At 47.0% G+C, this 20321-nt stretch overlaps 2 protein-coding genes across 3 annotated transcripts; one reads left to right on the top strand and one right to left on the bottom strand.

The window, feature by feature from the left end:
• Positions 1-302: 302 nt before the first annotated feature.
• Positions 303-9752, top strand: rnaseh2a (ribonuclease H2, subunit A). 2 transcript variants are annotated; one of them, XM_006631489.3, is made up of 10 exons: positions 303-367; positions 1043-1237; positions 2113-2184; positions 2268-2394; positions 2809-2896; positions 3061-3198; positions 3837-3924; positions 5677-5800; positions 8090-8284; positions 8399-9752. In XM_006631489.3, exons 2-9 carry the CDS (start codon positions 1111-1113, stop codon positions 8241-8243), a joined length of 918 nt encoding a protein of 305 aa, XP_006631552.2. In that variant the 5' UTR covers positions 303-367; positions 1043-1110; the 3' UTR covers positions 8244-8284; positions 8399-9752. The 2 variants fall into 2 exon arrangements, with proteins under 2 accessions (XP_006631552.2, XP_015204660.2); XM_015349174.2 differs by having other exon boundaries at positions 8090-9752.
• Positions 9753-9943: 191 nt separating this feature from the next.
• On the bottom strand, positions 9944-19604 carry rtbdn (retbindin). Its single transcript, XM_006631610.3, has 6 exons — positions 19458-19604; positions 17806-17983; positions 17012-17111; positions 14977-15105; positions 13825-13933; positions 9944-11439 (listed from the first exon to the last, which is right to left on the bottom strand). Exons 2-6 carry the CDS (start codon positions 17963-17965, stop codon positions 11119-11121), a joined length of 819 nt encoding a protein of 272 aa, XP_006631673.2. The 5' UTR covers positions 17966-17983; positions 19458-19604; the 3' UTR covers positions 9944-11118.
• Between the last annotated feature and the right edge of the window lie 717 nt (positions 19605-20321).

The raw sequence follows: 20321 nt of genomic DNA, 5'->3' as shown, positions 1-20321 counted from the left end.
ACTAACTTCCACATAATAATATTCATATTACTTTGAATGTAATTTTACTGAATCCAATATTTACATATTTTTAAAGAACAGTTCGTGTAGTTTTCTCGCACGCTAGACCACAAAGAACTACAAATCCCATGACGCACCACATAAATACAATAATACTTATTAACATTTTATACTTTTATGAGGAATAATCTAATCTCTTAAGAACAATTACATTAGTCTGAGTAGTTCTTTTTACGTTTCACATTAAAAAAATATTGTTTATTTGTATTTACTATAGCGTCAGGAGTTCAAAAGGTGAAAGGTCGAACGTTAGTTTCTCGCGCGCTAAGCAAAGCTGCAGAACTGCAGGAGTTGTAGGTGTAAATCTGTAAGTAGCACTAGTTTCGCTGTATGCTTGTAATCATTTATGTATTCCTAAAAGAGAGATTAAAAGAGTTTTAGTACTCTCTTGTTTACGATAAGTAGTTTTTGTAAAACCATTTGAGACATTTTAAAGAAACTTAAAATTCCCCCGTCGTGATACATTAAAAACTCCCATCTTTTGAACATGCATTGTAAAAATTTGATCAGCTGTGAAGTACGATAAATACCTAAAACACTTTTGCTTTATAATTGGTAAAACGGATTTTGATAAACCATCGTGGGGGAATTATTCATTTAGTTACTTTCCGTGCCCGAACAAATAAACGCGTATGTTTCAACCGTATTAGGGATTACCCATAGTAAAATTGATACTTTTTAGTGGTCGCGATCATATATTAAAAAAAGCTTTCTCTCCGTTCGCGACTGCCATTTTAAAGCAGACTTCCCGAGAAGAAAAGATTACCCTAAAAGATGAGTTAGCGTTTTTTTTTTGTGCAGCATAAGGTTTAAAACCTTTCCTAGGAGAAGCCAGTCCCTTTAAAAACGCAGTCTGCTTTAACACAAACTGCAGCAGGCTCCGGCTGACACCGCTTCACGAATAGCTTGTTCGAAACACGATCAGTTTTGGAATATGAGCGGGCGTGCAATATTTTCAACTGTCAGTTTGCTTTATATTCAGCATTTTACAGTCTTGCCGAGTGTGGACGCTTGTGACGGCTCTTTATAAAGAGCCCGCAGTTGAAGAAGATGGACCTCGGCAAATTCGAGGAAGATAACTCCCAAAGCTGCCGCCTGTCGTCGGCTGTTCCAGAGGTGTGTAAGACCGAGGACTGCTGTCTGGGGATCGACGAGGCCGGACGGGGCCCCGTGCTCGGTGAGAAATCGCAAACCTGCCACCCCCCTTGGGAAAACTCGCAGGGTCTGTCTTTGCTGTCGCTGAGCTCTGGATAATTTTGTTGATCCTCTGACTTTGTATGAGGAGCCACAGTGACTTTTAATAATAATATTTATATAGCTGTAGAGCTTAGGCTTGTATAGGTCCTTGCTGGACCCTCCACACAAAGGGCTTTACAGGTAAAGGGGACTCCCCTCCACCACCACCAGTGTGGTGAGAATAGAATCCCAGAGAATACAAAGAAATAAACGTGCCTAAAATGAAGTTGAAATGGAAACCAGAAAGCATGGCCACCCAGAAGAAAGAGAGTCTGAAACTCTGACAGTAAAACCTGCAGGACTGTCACGTAGCAGGTCCTGGGCTGCAGATTCTAGTAAGGCAACTTCACGCATGGTGCCGATTCAGAACGTCACCGCACAGATACAGCACGTTCTGTGTTGGCATTCTTCCCTCCTGTCTGCAGGACAGATCAGACCTGTCGCTTTGCTTTGACTCGGACTCTTTTCCTGCTGAGTGGTGTATAATTCCTCTCGGTGGGAATGTGTCCCAGGTGGCCTGTGGTATGTGGGCTCTTGTTCGTGTTCAAGGACAGAGGGGTTTCCTGTGGCTTGTCTTCTGGTGGGTCCCATTGAAGAGATTGGCTCGGTTAGGTTTCTCACTCCCAGAAGGCTTTGATCCTTGCTTAGCCATTGAAGATGGTGAGGTGGACTGCCCACATGAGTGGGCTGTCGTTGTTTTACTTCAGTTCCAGTTGAATTTATTTTGTGCTGTGAGTGAGGCTGTCTGTGTTTTAAAAACACAGCTCTGTTCTGTCTACTAAAGAGTCTTTTTTTATATATATATACTCCTCCTAGGCCCCATGGTTTATGGAATCTGCTATTGCCCCATCTCGAAGAAAACCGACCTTCAGGATTTGAAAGTTGCAGGTAATGATCGGGCCGGACTGCGTTTCCTTCAGGCCTGTTTTTGCTTGTCCGTTCCCGTGACTCCTCCCCCGCTTCGTTTTCAGATTCCAAGACCCTGTCGGAGGTGGAGCGGGAGAATCTGTTCGGCCAGCTGGAGGAGGCCAACAGCTACGTGGGCTGGGCCCTGCACATCCTCTCCCCCAACACCATCTCCACGGGCATGCTGCAGAGGTACGACGCCTCCCTGCTCCCCCTGCCGGCCACCGCTCTGCGCGGGCTGGGCGTGGTCGGGAGCGCGTGGCAGGACCCCGATTTTGGCCTGGGCTGGCGTCGTGCATGGCCTGACGCAGACGCTGCAGAGGGGGGGGGCAGACGTTGAGGCTGCGGGAGGGAGGATTGTGGGAAAGCTGAGGCCAGCGAGTTCAGAGGTGTTTTTTGTTTTAATTATGTCCGGTAATGAACTGGGAACACGAATGGGCACCAAAAGAATATTAGTGTACACATATGGAGATTCTAGTGTCTACCCCGTTTACCTCATTGTTTGTTAAATTGCACTAATCAATTCGCGCACCGCAGTGTGCTGTAGCTCACATTGTGAATTAGATGCTGAAGCAGGTGATGGGTTTGCCGTCTGCTCTCCAACAGGGCGAAATACAATCTGAATGCCCTTTCCCACGACGCAGCGATAGGGCTGGTGCAGTATGCGCTGGACTGTGGCGTGCAGGTCAAAGAGGTATGGTGCATCTTCTGTATTTTCCATGCAGTTCAAAAACTGAGTCTGAGCTCTGCTTCCTAGCCCGTGTTTTCAATAATTAAACAAAAGATCTTTTTCCCCCCCCATTGCCCTCTTTCCTCCTCTGCTCCTGCCTCTCTCTCTCTCCACCCGGCTGTGTGCAGCTGTTCGTTGACACAGTGGGCCCAGCTGAGAAGTACCAGGAGAAGCTGTCCCAGCGCTTCCCAGGCATAGTGGTCACGGTCCGGCCCAAAGCTGATTCCCTCTTCCCCATTGTCAGCGCCGCCAGTATCTGTGCCAAGGTGAGCCTATTTCCTACCCATCGGCCTTGGCTCCGGGCACTGCCCTGGGGGAAGAAATAACTTTCTTCTGCCTTTGGATGCCTTTGCACTGTCTCGGACTCTTTCATTTCAGCCAGCACTTAGGTGGATATGTCTGGTACCTTCCCTGGGTTCCATAACTAAACCCCGGTCTTTAACCTATGTGACCGGCTGCTGAAGTCTAGCTCTAGTATACAGTATCCTGCTCTCTTCTCATTTGATTTAATCTCTGTGAAAAGTGTACACAGCTGTATATGTACAGTATTCATAATCTCACAGTTAATTTTACATTGCAAAAGTATAAGGGACAGTGCTTGCAATTCTCAAGTGTGACCTGCAGGTGGCAGTGTGGTTCTTTTTTTTAACAAGGCAGTGATAGAAATATATCCAGAGCTGAGCTTCTTTTTCCTAGAGATGAGTGTGACCTCAGTGCACTTTGGTTAGGAGGATCACTGTTTTAGATGAGTTACGTGTTGGGCCATTGTTTGGGAACCTTTGTCTTTATAATCACTTAGCTCATATCCGAACTGCTGTCTTATGCTGCTGCAGCTCTTTTGTTTACATGTTGGTCTCCCTTCCAGTGTTTCTATAAATGCCGTCGATGTCTTGTTGTCACACAGGTTTCCAGAGACCGTGTGGTGAAGTCCTGGAAGTTTGTGGAAGATCTTGGAGAAGTGGACACAGACTACGGATCGGGGTACCCCAACGGTGAGTCTGCTGGGACTAGGGTCTCACCTGTTGAGGCTGCACTGCGTAATCCAAATACAGAACCTGGAGATATACGTGATTTTCATGCACATGTGAATTTTTAATGTTGTGATATTGAGTGCGCTGTTCATAAATTATGGAATGTATCCAACTACAGTACTGCAGGATCATATTTCCATGTAATGGAGGGCAGCCTTTAACTGCAACACCTCACACTACATTCATGTATTCAAGTTTTTTTGCATGAGGTTTGAAAATGTCTTGCATGAGTAATATACACAATTTATTTTATTTTGCCAGTATTTTGGGCACGGCAATATATGCTTTCAAGAGCTTGCCTTTGTGTTAGTCTTGATGGCTTTTTTTCCCCACTGGTGTGAGGCAACTTTAGCAACTCTGTCTCTGATGGTCAGCCACATGGTGCCCATTCTCTGTGCTGTAGGCAAAATTCCCTTCTGGTTTTATCTCCGTTGAAGGGGAACTGCAACGCTTTTTGTATTTCGGGGTTAGATAGAATCAGATTTGCCAAGTGCATTTCAGACCGCCATGAAAATAAAATGTATACAGAAAAGTGTAGGTTTTATACGTTACTATATACATCACAAAATGGATAGTTTCCAGGTATGAGCAGTGACATATTGCCGTCACTGTCTGCAATTCAGAACCAGGCAACAAAACGTTTTGGCGATATGAAGCGGCTCTATTACACTGTAATCAAGCAGGCTTGTGAATCCATCTCTTTTAGTCTAATAGAAATATTGCTCTTTCCTTCAAGATGGTTTTGCTGACATACTACTCGTTAACTCAGCATGCAGATCACGTTGTAACATTTTGGCAGTGAAATGTCTGCTGTACAACCTGTACTTATTCGCTTGTATATCACATTAAATTAGTGATTACAGTGACTAGTGAGTCACTCATCCCTTACTCCAGAGCGGGGAGGGTCGCTTCTCTTTCATTCTCGCAGACTCTCGACAACATGCCGTAGAAACTGCGCAATGATCAGGCTCTTGAGGTGAGCAGGAAGGCAGATCTTTATTGTATGCAAACACGAGCACAGTACAGAATACTGTTCTGAATGTACTGTAGCTTAAATTGAATACAGCAGTTTCCCTTTTTGTACAGTGAGAGTAACACTAATTCAGTCATACAAGAGGAAGCCAAAACAATAGCAGACATTCCAGCAGGAAAACATCTACAAGATATTTTCTTAGGCAGTTTTAGTTGTTTGCGTACCAGGAGAACATTTACATTCACAACAGAATGTTTATTACCCTTTTATCTGGTCTGTTACCAGATAAGAATACTGAGCGATTGCGCTGTCGGCCACCTCCTCTCCAAGGCTAAGGACAGTTATGAGAACAGAGCCCTTTCTCAGAGCACACAATTCTTAACCCTTTGGATTCCCTCAGTGCTACCCTGCAGTGCTTTGACAAAGTTCACACCTCTGTGTTTAATTTGTAATTGGTAAAGTTTTGCGAAACTGTCAATTTATTTTGTTACTGAGATTTAAAAACCAGTCAGAAAAAATGGGAAGGCAGTTCCCCTTTAAAAATAACAAGCTGTGATCCGAGAAACACTTTGAGTCTCCTTCTTCTGACAGACCCTAATTAACATTCATCGTTGAGCCTCAGACTGCCTGAGCATGACTGGTGAGCTGCTCAAGCTCTCTGCTTTGCATGGAAAATGCAGCACGTAGCCTCACTACAGTCCCTGGTCACCTTGGCGACTAATGTCTCTCTTTGTGCACAGACCCCAAGACTAAAGCCTGGCTGGCCAAGTACCTGGACCCCGTGTTCGGGTACCCCCAGTTTGTGCGTTTCAGCTGGAGCACCGCGCAGACCATCATGGAGAGCAAGGCTGTGCCTGTGCACTGGTAAGCGGGCCTGCTTGTGCAGAGGGCCAGCTGGCTCAGCTTCTCCCCAGCACGTCCAGTAGAGTGTCAGTGACCAGGGAGAGGAGGCCGTTCACACAAGAAGGGTTTTGCTGGAATCTCCCGAGATTCCGGAGTGTTGGGAAGTGAGCAGCTGTCCTCGGTTATTCCTAAAGTTGGGAATGGCCAATCCCCTCTGTCCCGGTTAAGGGACTTATGCGTCGCCCATAAATCATCACTCTGCAAAGGACGAGGGGTGCGTGTGACGTATCAGTCAATTCCGAAAGTTAAGAGGTTCAGTTAAGTCGGGACTGAGCATCTGTGGTCCTTGTGAAATCCAAGGGTTTGAGAATTCCTTTTGAAATGATCTCGTACGTTACTCAGCTGCTCAGACCAGCTGCTTCAGTGGGCCAAATGAAACGGTTCTAAGTGCTGGGAGTGGAACATTTTAGGGGTGACCCATAACCACCTCCTGGACTGAGGATGGTCTTCACGTATGACAGGGAAGGACAACATGCTCTGTAAATTAGACATAGCAGGGTCACAAGCAGAGCATTGAGAGGAACATGCAGTCGAAAGCCTTTAAGGCTGTGGAAGATGTTTCATCTCTTTTGCGTGCCATCTGTTTCTAACCATTGTCCATTTGCATCTCAGTCTGGCTTGTGCTTGTCTGTTGTGTCTGTTTTTCAAAAGCAGTCTTTCTCCTGAGAGCCAAACGGGCCGTTGAGCACAATTCGTGGTTGACCTTGAATCGTACTGGAGGAGGTAAAGCTAAAGACTGGTCTCAGGTTGGCTTTTTGTGTCCGTATCGGAGAGGAAGGAAAACGGTCTTTCTCAACCAGGGCTTGCCTAAATCTCCGAACGGTTTAGATACAGCTGGATGCCTCCTTCTTACTCCACAAGGGAAGGGAAGACGAGATCAGCAGGTTTTATGCAAATCTGTTTCTCAGTGCACTGATGCAGTTCATAAATCATTTGAAATTAAATTACTAAAACCTGTAGCTCTTGCGGACCACAGTTGCCCATTCCTGGCTTGACCAGACCAGTTAATTTGCTAAATTAATAACGCAAGTGTTCCCAAACTTTGCAAATTGATTTAAGGCCACCAGTTAAGCGTGTTGGATCCCGGCTCTCCAGGATGAGAGCTGTCTGCCATTGCTATACAGCAGTGGTTCTGAAGCCCAGCTCTGGGGGATCACTTCACCTGGTCTTATCGGGTCTCTGATCCAGCCAGGTCCTTTGAGGCTGACTTATTTCAGTTTTTTTCAGATGCGTTTTTAAAATGCTCTTTCAGCTCTTAAAAAGCCGAATGAGATTTGTAATTGGTATAAATCCTATGCTAATGAGAGAGTATTTACAACTGCCCTCAATCAAGCCTGCTATTTAAAATATGACCAACTGGACTCTTTTTGCCTTATGCCTGTTGCTTGCTGGGATAGGCTCTGGCTCTTCCACCACCCTGCACTGGATAAAGTAGTTTGAAAATAAATGTAGGGATTCAAGGTAAATGACAAACACTACCTCACTGTGGGAGTGTCTGATACAGGGTCTTTCCCTCCTGTGGTCTGTTCATCAATTCATCTCCTATTAATCAGAGCCGTTGAGTCAGAAATGTGGAAGCACGTTCTTAATTAATAACGTTCTGTGTGCTGAAGTTGCTGGAAATGAGGGCTAAGTGCAGAAAAAAAAAGTCAGCAGCAGGCCAGCTGGCCAATGAGCGCCCGTGATTGAGCGCCCGGTTGGAACGCAGACGAGTAGAGACAGCAGGTCCTCGAGCACATCCGCTGTGCAGCCTCAGCCCAAGGCGTGCGTGTGCGCTTGGCAGCAAGGGAGCAGCTGCAGGGAGACAGCGGCCCTCTTCAGTTCCCACAGAAGGTCAGTGATTGCGGACAGAGTATGGGCAACAAACAGAAAATAACTAAGGGCCATGTTGCCCCTAGTACTTGCCCACAAATAAAGGAGGCGCCTCGAGCCCTAGGGTCCTGTAGTTACCCTTCCAGCTGAGCTCTCCATAAACTGGCTATACTTTGTTGGCCCAGATCGATCTCCCAGTGTCTTTCTCCCCGAGCTCGGTGATCGTGAGAAATAAATCTCAGAGGTCTGGGGTTTTCCTGGAGCTCCGAGGCTGCTGGGAATGAGGGCAGCCTGAGAGCAGTCAGGGGGAGGGGCAGGCTTGCCAAAAGAAAAGGGGCCGGAAAGTCGCCATTGGGTAAATCCTGGCGCTGGCGGGCGAGATGGAGAACGCGCTACTTTCCCGACCCGCCCGCTCTCATCGCCGTCTCCTCCGAGCAGGGAAGACGACGAGCAGGACGGGGAGAAGGCGGCGGCCAAGCAGAACTGCGCCTCCATGCTGTCTTACTTCAGCCGCAAGAAGCCGGAGAGCGCCGGGAGAGAGCCGCACCGCTACTTCGCCGAGCGGAGACTGGAGACGGTGGAGAACCTGTGAGCGCCCCTCCCCCACTGCACGACGGCCCCACAGACAAGCAGGTCAGGAGGGGGCGTCGACTTGCACCGGGGGTGCAGGGCATCGCTACCGGAACATCCACCTCGGGCTTCCGTTTCCAGAAGGTCTGATGGAAACCTGAAGCCTTCTCTCCGCAGTACTGTCGAGCTGAGCCGACCTCAGGGATGATTTCGTTAGCCGTTTGAGCCAGAGGGGAGAGTTTCTGAGACCATGTTGCCGCTGGAGCACAAAGAGAAAAGGAGAGCGCGTACTAATCTGGTGGACAGCAGAACCCTCAGCCTCCTAGCTGTGCGCAATTTGTTTCAATTACTTTTTCCACTGTGCCAGTGCGTGCCGCCTGGACTAGCAATCGACACCCTTGTGGCGTGATGTTGTCTTGTGACTGTTTCTCATTATGGAAGAAGGGCACATCTGCAACAAACACGGCTCCTTGTGATAGAGAGAGGCCAGCGGTCCATCTGCCCTCAAATAAAATTTGTTCAATTTCCAGGTTAAATTCAACAGCGGTAGCTTTGTGGCGGGATGCGGACTTGGAACTTGTTGATGGAATTCCGTTACCCTGGTAACCTTGTGCTGCAGTAGCTACGTTAGTTACGCTGCCATGGCAACATAGTCATGTTTCCTCATGAAGAATTCCAGGTTAGATTACCAGTCCTGAAATCTGAAAGGACTGCAGGAGCAGCAGCACATAGACAGCAAGAGAAGTGCTTGAGAAAGGTTGTAAGTGTGAGAACAAACCATGCTGTTTCTGGAAAGAACATGGCTGGGTAACTTGTTCCACACTCCCACAACTCTTTGTGTAAAGCAGTATCTGTAGCATCCATGGGTGTCTTTATTAATCTCTTTCAAATTAAACCTTCCAGCCCTGCTCAAGGCTGCATGTTTGTTCTGTTATGTGCTTTCTGGGGCACTGTTTGTAACTGTGTGTCATGTGTTGTTGTTGTTGTTCTTTTAGGAAAATGCCTTAGGTAATAAAGTGCATCTTTTTGTTACACTTTAAAAAAAAAAAAACAATGTTTGCTTTGTCTGTGAAGTTGTGTTCATGATGGGGGAGGCTGGCTTCACCGTGTTTCTTCGACGGTTCTCGGTCGCTTTGCACAGGTTACTCAATTTCAATTTTTAAACTTTCTTTCCTGTTTTAAAATTTTGCAAAGGATTTATAACCGTGTGCTAATGTCTCTGGGGTTGTTGCCTGAAGCTGGAAGTGTAATCGGACCTCTGCCCAGCATGGGAGTGTTTATTAGATCACCACTCTACCCTGGGTCTGCAGCAGGCAGTGATCAGTTCGTAAGCACTCTCAGGAGGAGTATACTGACGTTGCAAAGCTGGGGACTTTGGAAACTTGGGAAAGTGTAAAATGGGGGTAGAAGTCTAAACGCGCAAGCAGATCACTTAAAGGCGTCGGTCAGCCTTGATTAAGATCAGGAGAGAAAGCCCCATCTGCTGAGTTCATTGGGACTATTTAGATCATTAAAAGGGTAAAAAAAACAACCTTGTTGATATTAATATTTTTATTAAAATTTCAGTGGATTATTATGGAATGTTTTTTGAAAGTATGGCAGCCAAGTCAGAAATCCTAAGAATATTCCTAATCCATGATGTAGCACATCCTCCTGAAGAAGGAAGAAGGATGTTATAATAAAGTGGGTCAGACACAGTGAGGAAAAGAAGCTTAAAAGAAATGATTAGAATCCAACCTTTATTCAGCATTTGGGAGAGAAGAGAAACAGCACTAGTACACTTTGAAGTGAAGGTGGAGTGTGCATTCACATCGCAGTCGACCCTTTCTGATCTTGCACACCTGTCCGTGCTCTTCCATAATTTTATAAAAACCCTGTGTCCTGCAAGTTCCTCGTTAATTAGAGGGTTTTTGTGGTAAAGCTTCTGCTTGTCATCTGCAGATCCTCATCTGAACTCGTTAATGTCCTCAAAGGAGGTTTTTCTGCAAAGTCTGCATTTTTAGACGTCACTAACAAAAGTATAATTTTTGTTGAATGCAGAGGTCTGAATATTTTTTGTGTAGTCTTAAAGAAAAACAGCGATACGTGTGCTTTTCAGGGTAAGTTAGCTTTATGGACTAAACAGACTAGGAAGTCAAAGTTAGCTTATTTAACAGAATTCAGTTATGTCCACTGTAATACTTAAATAGCCTCCTACAGAAAATACCAATGCCTAGCAGCTGTCCACAAACAGTGGCAGGATAAACACAAAAAATCATTATGTACATTTTTTGTCAACTACTATGATAAGAGATGCAGTTTTATTAAAGACTTTGCATCAAAGTGTGTATTTTGTGCCATGTTGCAGGAATCATTTCTGATCTCTGTTTTTCCTTAAAGGTAAAGGGATATGTTATTTAACAGGAAAGAACAGATCAGGCCAAAAGCAGGTTTTTTTCTTAGAGTTAGCACTGGCAATGCCATCTCTACAATGTATGATCGATGCCCCTGGAGTGTAAATCTTTGAAACCTATCCTGCAAGATCCAACTAAGAACCTTTGGACTTGGGGTACACTATTTCGTGGGGAACAAATACATTTTCTGGGTTTTCCCAGCTTTGTTTAACTGTAGTAATACAGATCAAACAAATAAGTTTCTGCAAGTCCAGCCTGTGGCTCCTTTCCATTGTGCTGCACAGTTTGGCTGGAAACACCTGATCTATTTCCTGGATTGATTGCAGGATCAGCAACAGTCAATGGCGTGGGTTGGACAAGCCACGTGGGGGCGGAGTAGCTCCACACTGGATGAATTAGGGGCCCCAAAACTAGTCTCGTCGCATTTCTTCTGAAGCCAAGGGATGTGATGGGGAGGCAGAAGACCTGGATCTGTGGGTGCCTCCCTCCCAGGAAGGGGACACCCTAGAAGCCACTGCCGCTACCTTCCACGTCCTCCACAAAGAGAGACCTCTTGCGCAGGGCGTTGCGATGGTTGTTGCTCCTCCGGGCCTGCGGGGGCAGTGTGGGGAGGCGGCGGCAGGGGGCAGGAGGCAGGCCTGTCTTGGTGGTGTCCAGCTCGTCAGGGTTCCCCTCCTGGGCGCGGAGAGCCTCCGTCATCTGGCGGTCGGAGGGGCCGAGACTCAGGCAGGCACAGGAACTCTGGTCCCCCTGCCCAGCATCGTCCACCGCGACAAAGGAGTCCCCCCACAGGCTGTCACAGAGGTCCTTGCTGTCCGTGTACATCTGGGAGAGACAGATCAGAGCCACAGGGAGTGAGCGAGCTCATCCAGCTCTGGTCCTGGCGAGCCAAGAACGTAGTAGAGTTGGCAAACGAGAGGAAGCCATACACCCCATCTACCCCTAATAAGCCTCACTCATTAATAAAATAATCCTTATGTTTGCATAGCACTTTTCTGGACACCCCACTCAAGGTGCTTTACAGGTAATGGGGTCTCCGCCATTACTGCCAATGTGCAGCCCCACCTGGATGATGTGACGGCAGCCACAGGTGAACGGGTCCCCTCAAAGGCTAAAAGCTAAACCTCTCTGTCTCTGAATAGAGAGAACTGTTTGAACGGGACATTCCTCTGTGCCCAAGAATGTACCAACAGTCGTTATCAGTAGTCCTGCAGTTTTTACAGGCAGCCTCATAGTGTCAAAAAGCAGACATCTGGTAAGCATGTTCGCTTTTACTAATTGATCCAATTGCGAAGCTCAGCTGGAACCAAAACTAAAAGAATCTAGGATTCCAGGATCAGGGATGGATGCCCCTTTTCTAGTCAATGGGAGCTTCCCATTTCTATACCAGACCTACTTCATTGCATGGATCCTGCCATTCAGCAGTTAAAGAGGGCCCTTATGTCACATTAAAATGTTGCCCCTCTTTTGTTGGGGCTTTCTTGGGGAGCCCACCCCAGATGGCACTGCCAGATTGGGAGCTGCTGTTTTCTGCGAGTCGTTAACGAGCAGCAGCACTGCGCCAGTCCGCCATAATCTTCTCTTTATCCCCGAGAGGAGCTCAAAGAGAGGATGAGTCGACAGAGACGCTCGGCCCAGACACAGGGGGCACCTGGCTGACGCGATAATCAGGAAGACGCCGTCACTCAGCCAGGGGAGTTAATCATCTGGAAGGTCGACTTAATCATGCCGCTTTAACGAGAGAACAATGGCAAGAGGTTGGATAATTGCCTCTCGCAAGCAGGTGGCATGACAGGTGGAGCATATAAGAGGCAGCGCTGAGGATGACTCGTCAATTGCAGACGAACTCCACCGTCATGAAGCCTGAATTCATTAATATAACAGTGACAAAGACATACACGGCCAAAGTCAGGCCAGTTGGTGTGTTACGGAGTGTGCGCGGCTCCCCTCTCTAGCAGCGCTGATCTGGAGAGCCCGGGGGCAGGCAGGCCGCGCGTGGGACCGGGAGTGATCTGTGTCTGGGGTGTTGGGCCCAGTCCCTAGGCGAGTGTCAGTGCGATTACAGCGCCGGCTCCTGATGAGCTGAGAAGGGCTTGGCGCTTCACAGTTGACAGGCACTCGCTCCTCAGACACAGTCCATCCCCTCTGAGAGGGGGCGCAGAGCTCTTTTTTTGCAGAGGAACTCTTTGACCCTTGGTTTTCCTCTGCAAAGTTCAAACAGGTTATCCCCACCTCCAATCTACAACACAGCGGGGGTGACGGATCCTTGATCAAGGAGGCAACCTCATTGGAGACTCTGACAATGGATAATTATCCCTAGTATTTGCTCCACACTGCTGTACCTCTGTTTACATACCACTTGGGTGTATCAGGGTAATTACTGCACATGATTATTCTTGTGGTTAACTAGCTATTATTATTGACCCAGTATCTTCATGTGGATCTTTGTGTATATGTTATATGTGAATCCATGTATCACATGTGACCAGGAGGACAATTAATTGGTTGATTGGCTTCTGGGAGAATTGGCCCTGGTGTGAGTGTGTGTCTGTGTCAATAAGTGCCCTCTGATGGACTGAACCATCCAGGGAGTACGGTGCCTGGCGCATGCGTGGGCTCCCTCCATGACTCCACTGGATAAGCAGATTAGACAACGGATGGATGAGTTCCCTCTCTCTGTGCTCTCTGGTCAGTGGTGCGGAACAGTTTGTGTGTGAGACTGAGCCTTTCTGCCCACACACACGTACCTGCACTCTGTAGGACGGTGATGCGAGTCGACAGTGGCTGAGAGTGTGAGTTTGAGTGTGATCGCCTCTCCCGGCTGTACTGTGCCCTCTGACTGACTGCTGGCGATGCCGCCACTCCCAAATAACACAGTGCCAGCAGGTTTCCTGATCACTGCTTTTGTGGTCCTCCTGCATACTGTATGTTCCTCCTCCTGCTTCTTCAGCCCTCTGATGGGATGGAGTTTGGGAAGCAGAGGTTTGGAAGATCATGCCTAGCCCAATGGCTCTTTTCATTCCCCAACTTCAAAAGAATAACCTGCTTAAAGAAGTCCTTCTCTGGACTTCAGGGCTGCAGGGCCTGGTTTTGCATTTTCCATTACAGACCACCAGCTCATCTAATTTGTTTCCTGCACAGCAGAGAGTTTACCAATGATGGAATTTAAGACACAATTGAAAGACAAATTGAAAGAAGAGGGCATGTTACCTGCTGGAAGGGAATGCAGTTTCTAGTGCAGTTGTTTCCCTGGGGTCCCCATTCCCAGTCGCTCACCCAGTTGTGCGCGCAGATCAGGTCCTCTTTACATGCTTCAAACCTGCCACAGAGGAAACAGTCCGATCTGATCACTTTGTCTAGGAAGCCTTGCAAATAGTGTGGAAGGCAAAAGTAAGTTGCAGCTGCTTAAAAATAGCATACTTGTGTTATATAACATGTCATAACTATGACTCGATTCAGGCTTGATTTCCTAATATTAAGTTCTGTGCTAATAATAAGTGAAGTACATGGATTTTATTAAGAATGATGCCTTAGGAGTGCTTCAACTCCAGAAGTAAAGCTCTGAGGACACAGCAGCAGAAACTGATCCAACAAGTTCTGACAGCTCAGCGTCTATAGGCCTCACAGCAGTCCCCAGTCCGGGAGCTTTTTCCCTGTCATTTAAACAGTGTTTTTTTAACCCTCTGTATCCTGGAGAACATATAAACATGTTACCGACCCTCCCTCCCTTCTAAGAACAGTCATCATCCGGGACGTCACATGATCCCCATACAGACAGCACTGGGGGATCCAGTCCAGGTCATAAAAAGGTCAGGTTAGTCTCCAGGTTTTCCTACCAGCTCAGCCCATTGTTGGGGCTTAAATGGGTTCACATTAACACCTCAAAAACCTGCAGACACACCAGCACAACAGGAGCAGGAAAGGTTCCCCCATTGTAAATTCTTGACATTTCCACAGATGGCTTTAGCACAGCCAGTTCCTTTGTGATGGAACTAAATCGTTTAACCCATCAATCCACAAACTGGTCCTGCGTCTACATTGGCATTAATGACCGGGATTGGCAGGTTCAGAATGTGAATTGTGGAGTTAAGAACCAAAAACTCACCTTCTGAACATTCTAGTAATTGTTTATTTTTCTGACAGATGGTGGATCTTCCTGTAATGCCAACATTGAAGTTAAATTGAGGCCAATTGCACGGAGCATCTCAGTTAAAGGGTTTTGTGGTATAAAAGAAATTGAGTCTCCTAGTTCATTTACTATTACTATTTAAGGCATTTACTAATCAAAGGGCTCAGCACAGCCAGCCTTTACCCATGACAGAACTGCACTGACTGTGCACACAGGGGTGGTCATGGCCTCACCAGTCCTGGCAGAAGCTGAGGCACAGGGGTACCCCCTGGATCGCAGAGGGCCGGTGTGGGTGAGCCCAGCGGGCCGCGTCCGGAGAGCAGCGGTAAAAACAGGCCAAGCGCTTCAGAAAGCCCTCGCACCTGGGGGAAGAGAGGGACAGCAGGCTGAATCTGTGGTATGTCATCAAAATGTTTCCTTCGCAAGTCTTCATTCCCACTGGTCTGCAGCAAGTTATGCAATCTTCCAAAGCAGTGTCAATTAAGTAATTAAGGAATCAATTAAGCAATTGAAGTCCCAGCTGGATCCCTGTCTTTCTTTGACATAGATTGGAAGGGCTTGCATTGCCTTACCCTGGCCTAATAAAATCCCTGGACTTTAAAAACAGAGTAAGTGTAGGGAAGAAGACCTGAGTTTTGGACAATACAGCAATTTTTCCAGAGGCCGTGACAAGCAGTGCACGACACTTTGTTTAATCTGAATCATGGGGATCGCTAAACTCATAGCGGACAAACGCAGGAGTGGTAAAGGAGCTCTTAAAACCACAAGGATCATGGGCTCCAAAAACATTGATCTTGATATGACCAGACTTTTTCGGAGTCTGAGGTGAGAGGCGCCGTTCTTTCATGTAAAATACAGTGAGAATTAAAAATAAGAAAAGTGGGAATAGAAAATCAGACAACTGGAAAAGGTACGCGCCCACACATACATCCCATTGCGCCAGAGATACTTTGGAAACATCTGTAGACTCAAAAACTGAACTGGGATCTGTCTGGTGTGGAAATACCAGGAAATGATGGTGTTTCTATATTGTAGGCAATCTGAAGCTACTTGCAAATGCATGCTGTGATGCCTGATGTCTATAATGGTTGGAAAAAAAAAGTGTTGTAAGGCATATTTACGTCATGGTAAAATCCTGGCAATCTAAAGGCTGTTAACAAAGGCTCTTGGCTCCCATTTCTGTGCAGTGGGAAGCAAAATGCTTCTTACTAATTGGAAATGTAGTGCCGTCCTCTGTATCCCATCATGCACCCTGTGCATGTGTTTTTTTTTGTAACACAGAGCAAATTGGTCTCCAAGTCCTGCTTAACTGCAGCAAAACTTCAGAAAAGAAACACAACCAGTTAATCAGTGGTTGTGATGTCGGCATGCACAGTGTCCAACAGCCCGGCTGTTGAAACAGCATGCTTCCTTAATTATGGATGTGTCTGGCGTGCATCAAGGACATCATGGAATGTTGCTCGGAGACTGTTTGCCAGCTCTCCGGGGGATGCCAAGGGGAAACAAAATATTCAAGCTCTTTCACAAGGGGCAGGGGGAACGGTACTGAGCGAAGCAGAAATAATGAAACCTGCAGCAGTCATAGACAATTAATTCATGCAACGGAGAAGAAGAGAGCTCTGCAAGGGTGGGGGGTGGAGAATTATACAGCAGTCCTGGTCCTCAGTCTAGAGTCACAATCTAGCAGCTCCTCTTTATATGCCCTTTAGTCATCAGTTTGCAAAGTCTTGGAGCACATGGGGTTTGATCAGTGAAGCAAATTCTAGGTTCAATTCAATCAGAAATAGCCAGCTGTGGTCTTTGCCAGATACTTGGAGTTAGTGCTCTCATTTCAGACAACCTCTAAGCCATTTCATTACCTGGTGGTCTGCAAGTCTAAGCTAATACATGACCCGCTGAGGTGGTAAAAATGAATTTGGTTTCAAGGTTTAGAGGTTGATTTTTTTAAGGGTGACTGTGGCTCTCCAGCACCAGGGATGCTTTCTGTGTACTCCTAACAATCTGTTTTGACCCTGGGACACAATGACTGGGCTACAATGTGAATATTTTTCATTCCAGTAGCCTGATCCAATAAGTAATCCTCAGTCATCACTTCTTTTTATACCTAGGAGCGAAACAAAGAATGACAAATCTTAGAAGCTGCCTACACGCTCCTAACTAGAAGTAGTTCTCGTGCGCTGTGTGCCAGTCAACTCAGATGCGTATATAAGGGAAACTGGCCCAGGCACTGGCGTGCTATGCGGACTGCAGACAGAAGGCTGTGCTTACACGGGGCTGAGGGGTCCACACCTATCCCAGGACACGCCGTCCACCTGGGAGATGGGCGAGCCAGCCAGCTCCTGGGTGTCCTGCTCTGAGCAGCAGGCATCTGGCGAAAAGACAGAGAGAGAGAGACAGGAGCAGTGAAGAAAACATGCACAGTCTGGCCTCCAGCCTTGAGATGCAGCCCTCTCCAGGCGTTCTGCTGAGATGGATGGTGTCACCACAGGCCAAGAGGGCTCCTCCTCTGGCTGATGAGGAAAGTGAAGAGCAATGCAGCACGCAGGGAGAAAGTCGCCGGACAGGGGCTAGACGATCTGGTTGCAGGGCAGCGCTACTCAAGCTGTATGGCCCTCCCAGTCTGCTCCATTACAGACTTTTGCAACTGAACCTTTTAATGATTCAGACAGGAATTTGCAGGATCAATATAGCAATTAAGGAACAGGCTGCATCAAAGCCCTGCAGTGGAGTGGACTTGAGATACAGGAGGCAAGAACCCCTTGTAGACAGGCTTGGGTATGAGGTATAGGGATTTAGGGAGATGGTGTAAGAGAGAAACTGTGGGGAGATACAGTACTGGGTTTGGAGTGGTCAGGGTTTAGACTATGGAAGTAAAGGTGTACCGGATGGGGTCTAGGAACCAAGGTGACACGTGCCTTTAGGATGTATTTAAGTTGTGAATGTCAAGACTGGAGGATTTTAACAGTATGGGAGTGAGATTATCAGAGCACTGGGGACTGTGGTCTTAACTAGAGTGAATCAGTGTGCTGGACACTCTTTTAGGACAGCGGTAGTCGACTCACTGTCTGAGTAGAGGGTGCACTCTCGGAGAAACGGCTCTGGGCTCGGCTCGGCTCTGTGTTTCCCTCCTTGGAGACACGCCCCGTCGTGGCACCACGCCCAACCAATCAGCGCCGCCGACAGCCACGCAGCGACCAATGGCTGCCACGCGTTGGCACGCATCTTTCAGTGTGCGTCAACCTGCGAGACAGAAAGAGTACCTTGGACAGCGACCGGGTTACACTCGAAGCAACCGATTCCCGGCTCTCTCTTCCGTCCCCTTTACTTACTGCTTCGAATCGCAGTCTCACGCTACCAAAGGGTTACGCAAGCTTGCGTTCGTACACATCCTTAGTCTGATTTCAAAGTTCTTATTTCGCTGTTTGCACCCATTCTAACCCTCTATACAGTTTCTTGAAGAGGACTGAATCTAGAATTTGTCGTTGTTCTCGGTGTTTAACATGTCAGTCGACGAACGACGAAGTTAGCAGTGAAGGTACATTTGCAAATTCCAGTTTGGTAACCAACTGATCGCCCTAGCTTGATGTAAACCTGCCCCTCTGACTAGAGAGATGAATTTGCGATTGGACAGGTCAGTTGAGAGAGCATTTTAGTCATACCACTTTCGTTCTCGCGATATTTATTTATTTATTTTGTATTTGTTGTTAATTGCACATGTGTAGTTTCGTGATATTCCGTTCGACGTGATTCGTAGTCGCTGAGCTTCAAATAGTTAAACATACAGACGCCCTTCCGATTATCCAGCGTTACTCTCCTCCGCAATACCTTGTACTACCCTAGGAAAGTACAAGACTGAGTCCCAGGTTCATTATCGTTTTGCGTTTACAGTGGAGTATCGGAGCCTCAAATCTTCAGTGGACTTGATATGCGCCGTATGCTGAACATATAAAGACGCTTAATGACTGTCGTGTGATGGAAATGTATTGAGAAAGGGGATTACAAATATTCAGGCAGCGATTAAGCGATTGTTTGTAAGTGCGCATTACAGAAAAGCGGTCAGCGGTCAGCGACCTTAAAAATACTTACCAGCTTGACTTATCAACTTCCCTAGAAATTGCATTTTGCATTTATCCCTGGAGAAGTAATGGTCTCGTAATGCATTGAACTGTTCAACCGATAGGCGCTTTAAAATAGTACTAAGTGACCTATTGTCCTTACAATTCAGTCATTGCTTGAATATTGGATCGGATATCCTAACCATTCGACAAATAATCGCTTGCTCATCTTAAGAAGGAGTTTAATACACGTCGCGTATTTCCTTCTGAAACATCATCTCATCTGCTCTTGAGACCAGCAGAAGCAGGTTAATCACCGTTTCATGACATTTTTAAATACATTCTTACCCAACAATATTACTCGATTAGCTTAAGACGCACCATCCGGTGGTTTCTTAAATTCCGCGAAACAGGAAATGAGCTCCCGCTTATCAAATGATAAAATGATACATAAAATACCCGTCCTTAGGTCCTTAGGGGGGCGGGTGAATGATGTTTACAATAGAAGCAGTTTCACAAGAACAGACACAGCTGGTCCCTGAGCGGTCAGACTGTGCTGTACAGCGCGAAAATTAAAGAGCCAACTCAGGCAGGAATGTGTCCTTGGGCAACCGGGCTGCCCCAGTGTGCCGGAGGTGTCCCCTCGCCCCCCGTCTTACCTGGTGCGAGACAGGCGCGGAACTGCTTCCTTTCCTGCGCTGTGGCGTTGGTGAGCGAGGAGCAGGGCTAACTGATGGGTCTGTCTGCGTTTCCAGCTCTTCTCCGCGCTCCAGCTCTGCAGGATGATCTCTCCTCCCCCGAGGCGGGTTGTTAATTTATGTCTGATTTACGGAAGGGCGTCTCGACCCCCCCCCCCCCGCTCCTCAGCAACCTCCCCCAATCACCACCATCTCCGTCTCTCTCACGGCACACATTGGCTGTACACGCTGTACTGATCATCACAAACTCTCACTTCCTCCTCTGTTGTTTGTTCTCTTCTCCAGATGGATCATTTAAACGATTGGCTCGCAGCTAAAGCACATGTAATGATGAACCACATCGGCCAGAGCCGGAGAGAGCGTGCACTGGGGGCTCTGACCGCCTTTGTTTTCCTGCACTTAATACCGTCCGAACTCGAAACGAGACCGTCCTGAAACCGCGCGGTTACTTCCCTGTCGTGGCTAAACTCGATACTTGAGTCAATCGTCAGTCGGGTTACAGTAACATACCTTATTCCGCCAAAGTCGTTCAGTCCCCAGTCAGTAGGGTGACTACTCCTAGAGAGTAACATGTCGTGTAACTGAAGGCGAGCCGTTACTTAATTGGTTCGGTTCGGCTCCTGCTGCATTCAGTTTCCCCATCTACTGTCTCCTCTCATTGTGTATTCTCATCGTGCATATTTTGTGTATTTCTTTCATTTGCATTTTAAATGTAGTTATCGTTCTGTAAAGCGCTTTGAGAAGCCACCTTTAAAGGTTTTATATAAAATAAAGTTGTTATAATTATTATTATTATTATTATTATTATTATTATTATTATTATTA

This window comes from Lepisosteus oculatus, chromosome 11 (assembly GCF_040954835.1).
Source record: "Lepisosteus oculatus isolate fLepOcu1 chromosome 11, fLepOcu1.hap2, whole genome shotgun sequence".
Taxonomy (NCBI): domain Eukaryota; kingdom Metazoa; phylum Chordata; class Actinopteri; order Semionotiformes; family Lepisosteidae; genus Lepisosteus; species Lepisosteus oculatus.
This window is presented reverse-complemented; position numbering and strand designations above follow the sequence as displayed.

Coding starts and splice junctions, on each gene's coding strand:
- rnaseh2a (XM_006631489.3), top strand. CDS start 1,111: ATGGACCTCGGCAAATTCGAGGAAGATAACTCCCAAAGCTGCCGCCTG. Junction 1,238..2,112: donor CGGACGGGGCCCCGTGCTCG/GTGAGAAATCGC, acceptor TACTCCTCCTAG/GCCCCATGGTTTATGGAATC. Junction 2,897..3,060: donor GTGGCGTGCAGGTCAAAGAG/GTATGGTGCATC, acceptor GGCTGTGTGCAG/CTGTTCGTTGACACAGTGGG.
- rtbdn (XM_006631610.3), bottom strand. CDS start 17,965: ATGCGTGCCAACGCGTGGCAGCCATTGGTCGCTGCGTGGCTGTCGGCG. Junction 17,112..17,805: donor GTGCACCCTCTACTCAGACA/GTGAGTCGACTA, acceptor TCTTTTCGCCAG/ATGCCTGCTGCTCAGAGCAG. Junction 15,106..17,011: donor TGTGGACCCCTCAGCCCCGT/GTAAGCACAGCC, acceptor CTCTTCCCCCAG/GTGCGAGGGCTTTCTGAAGC.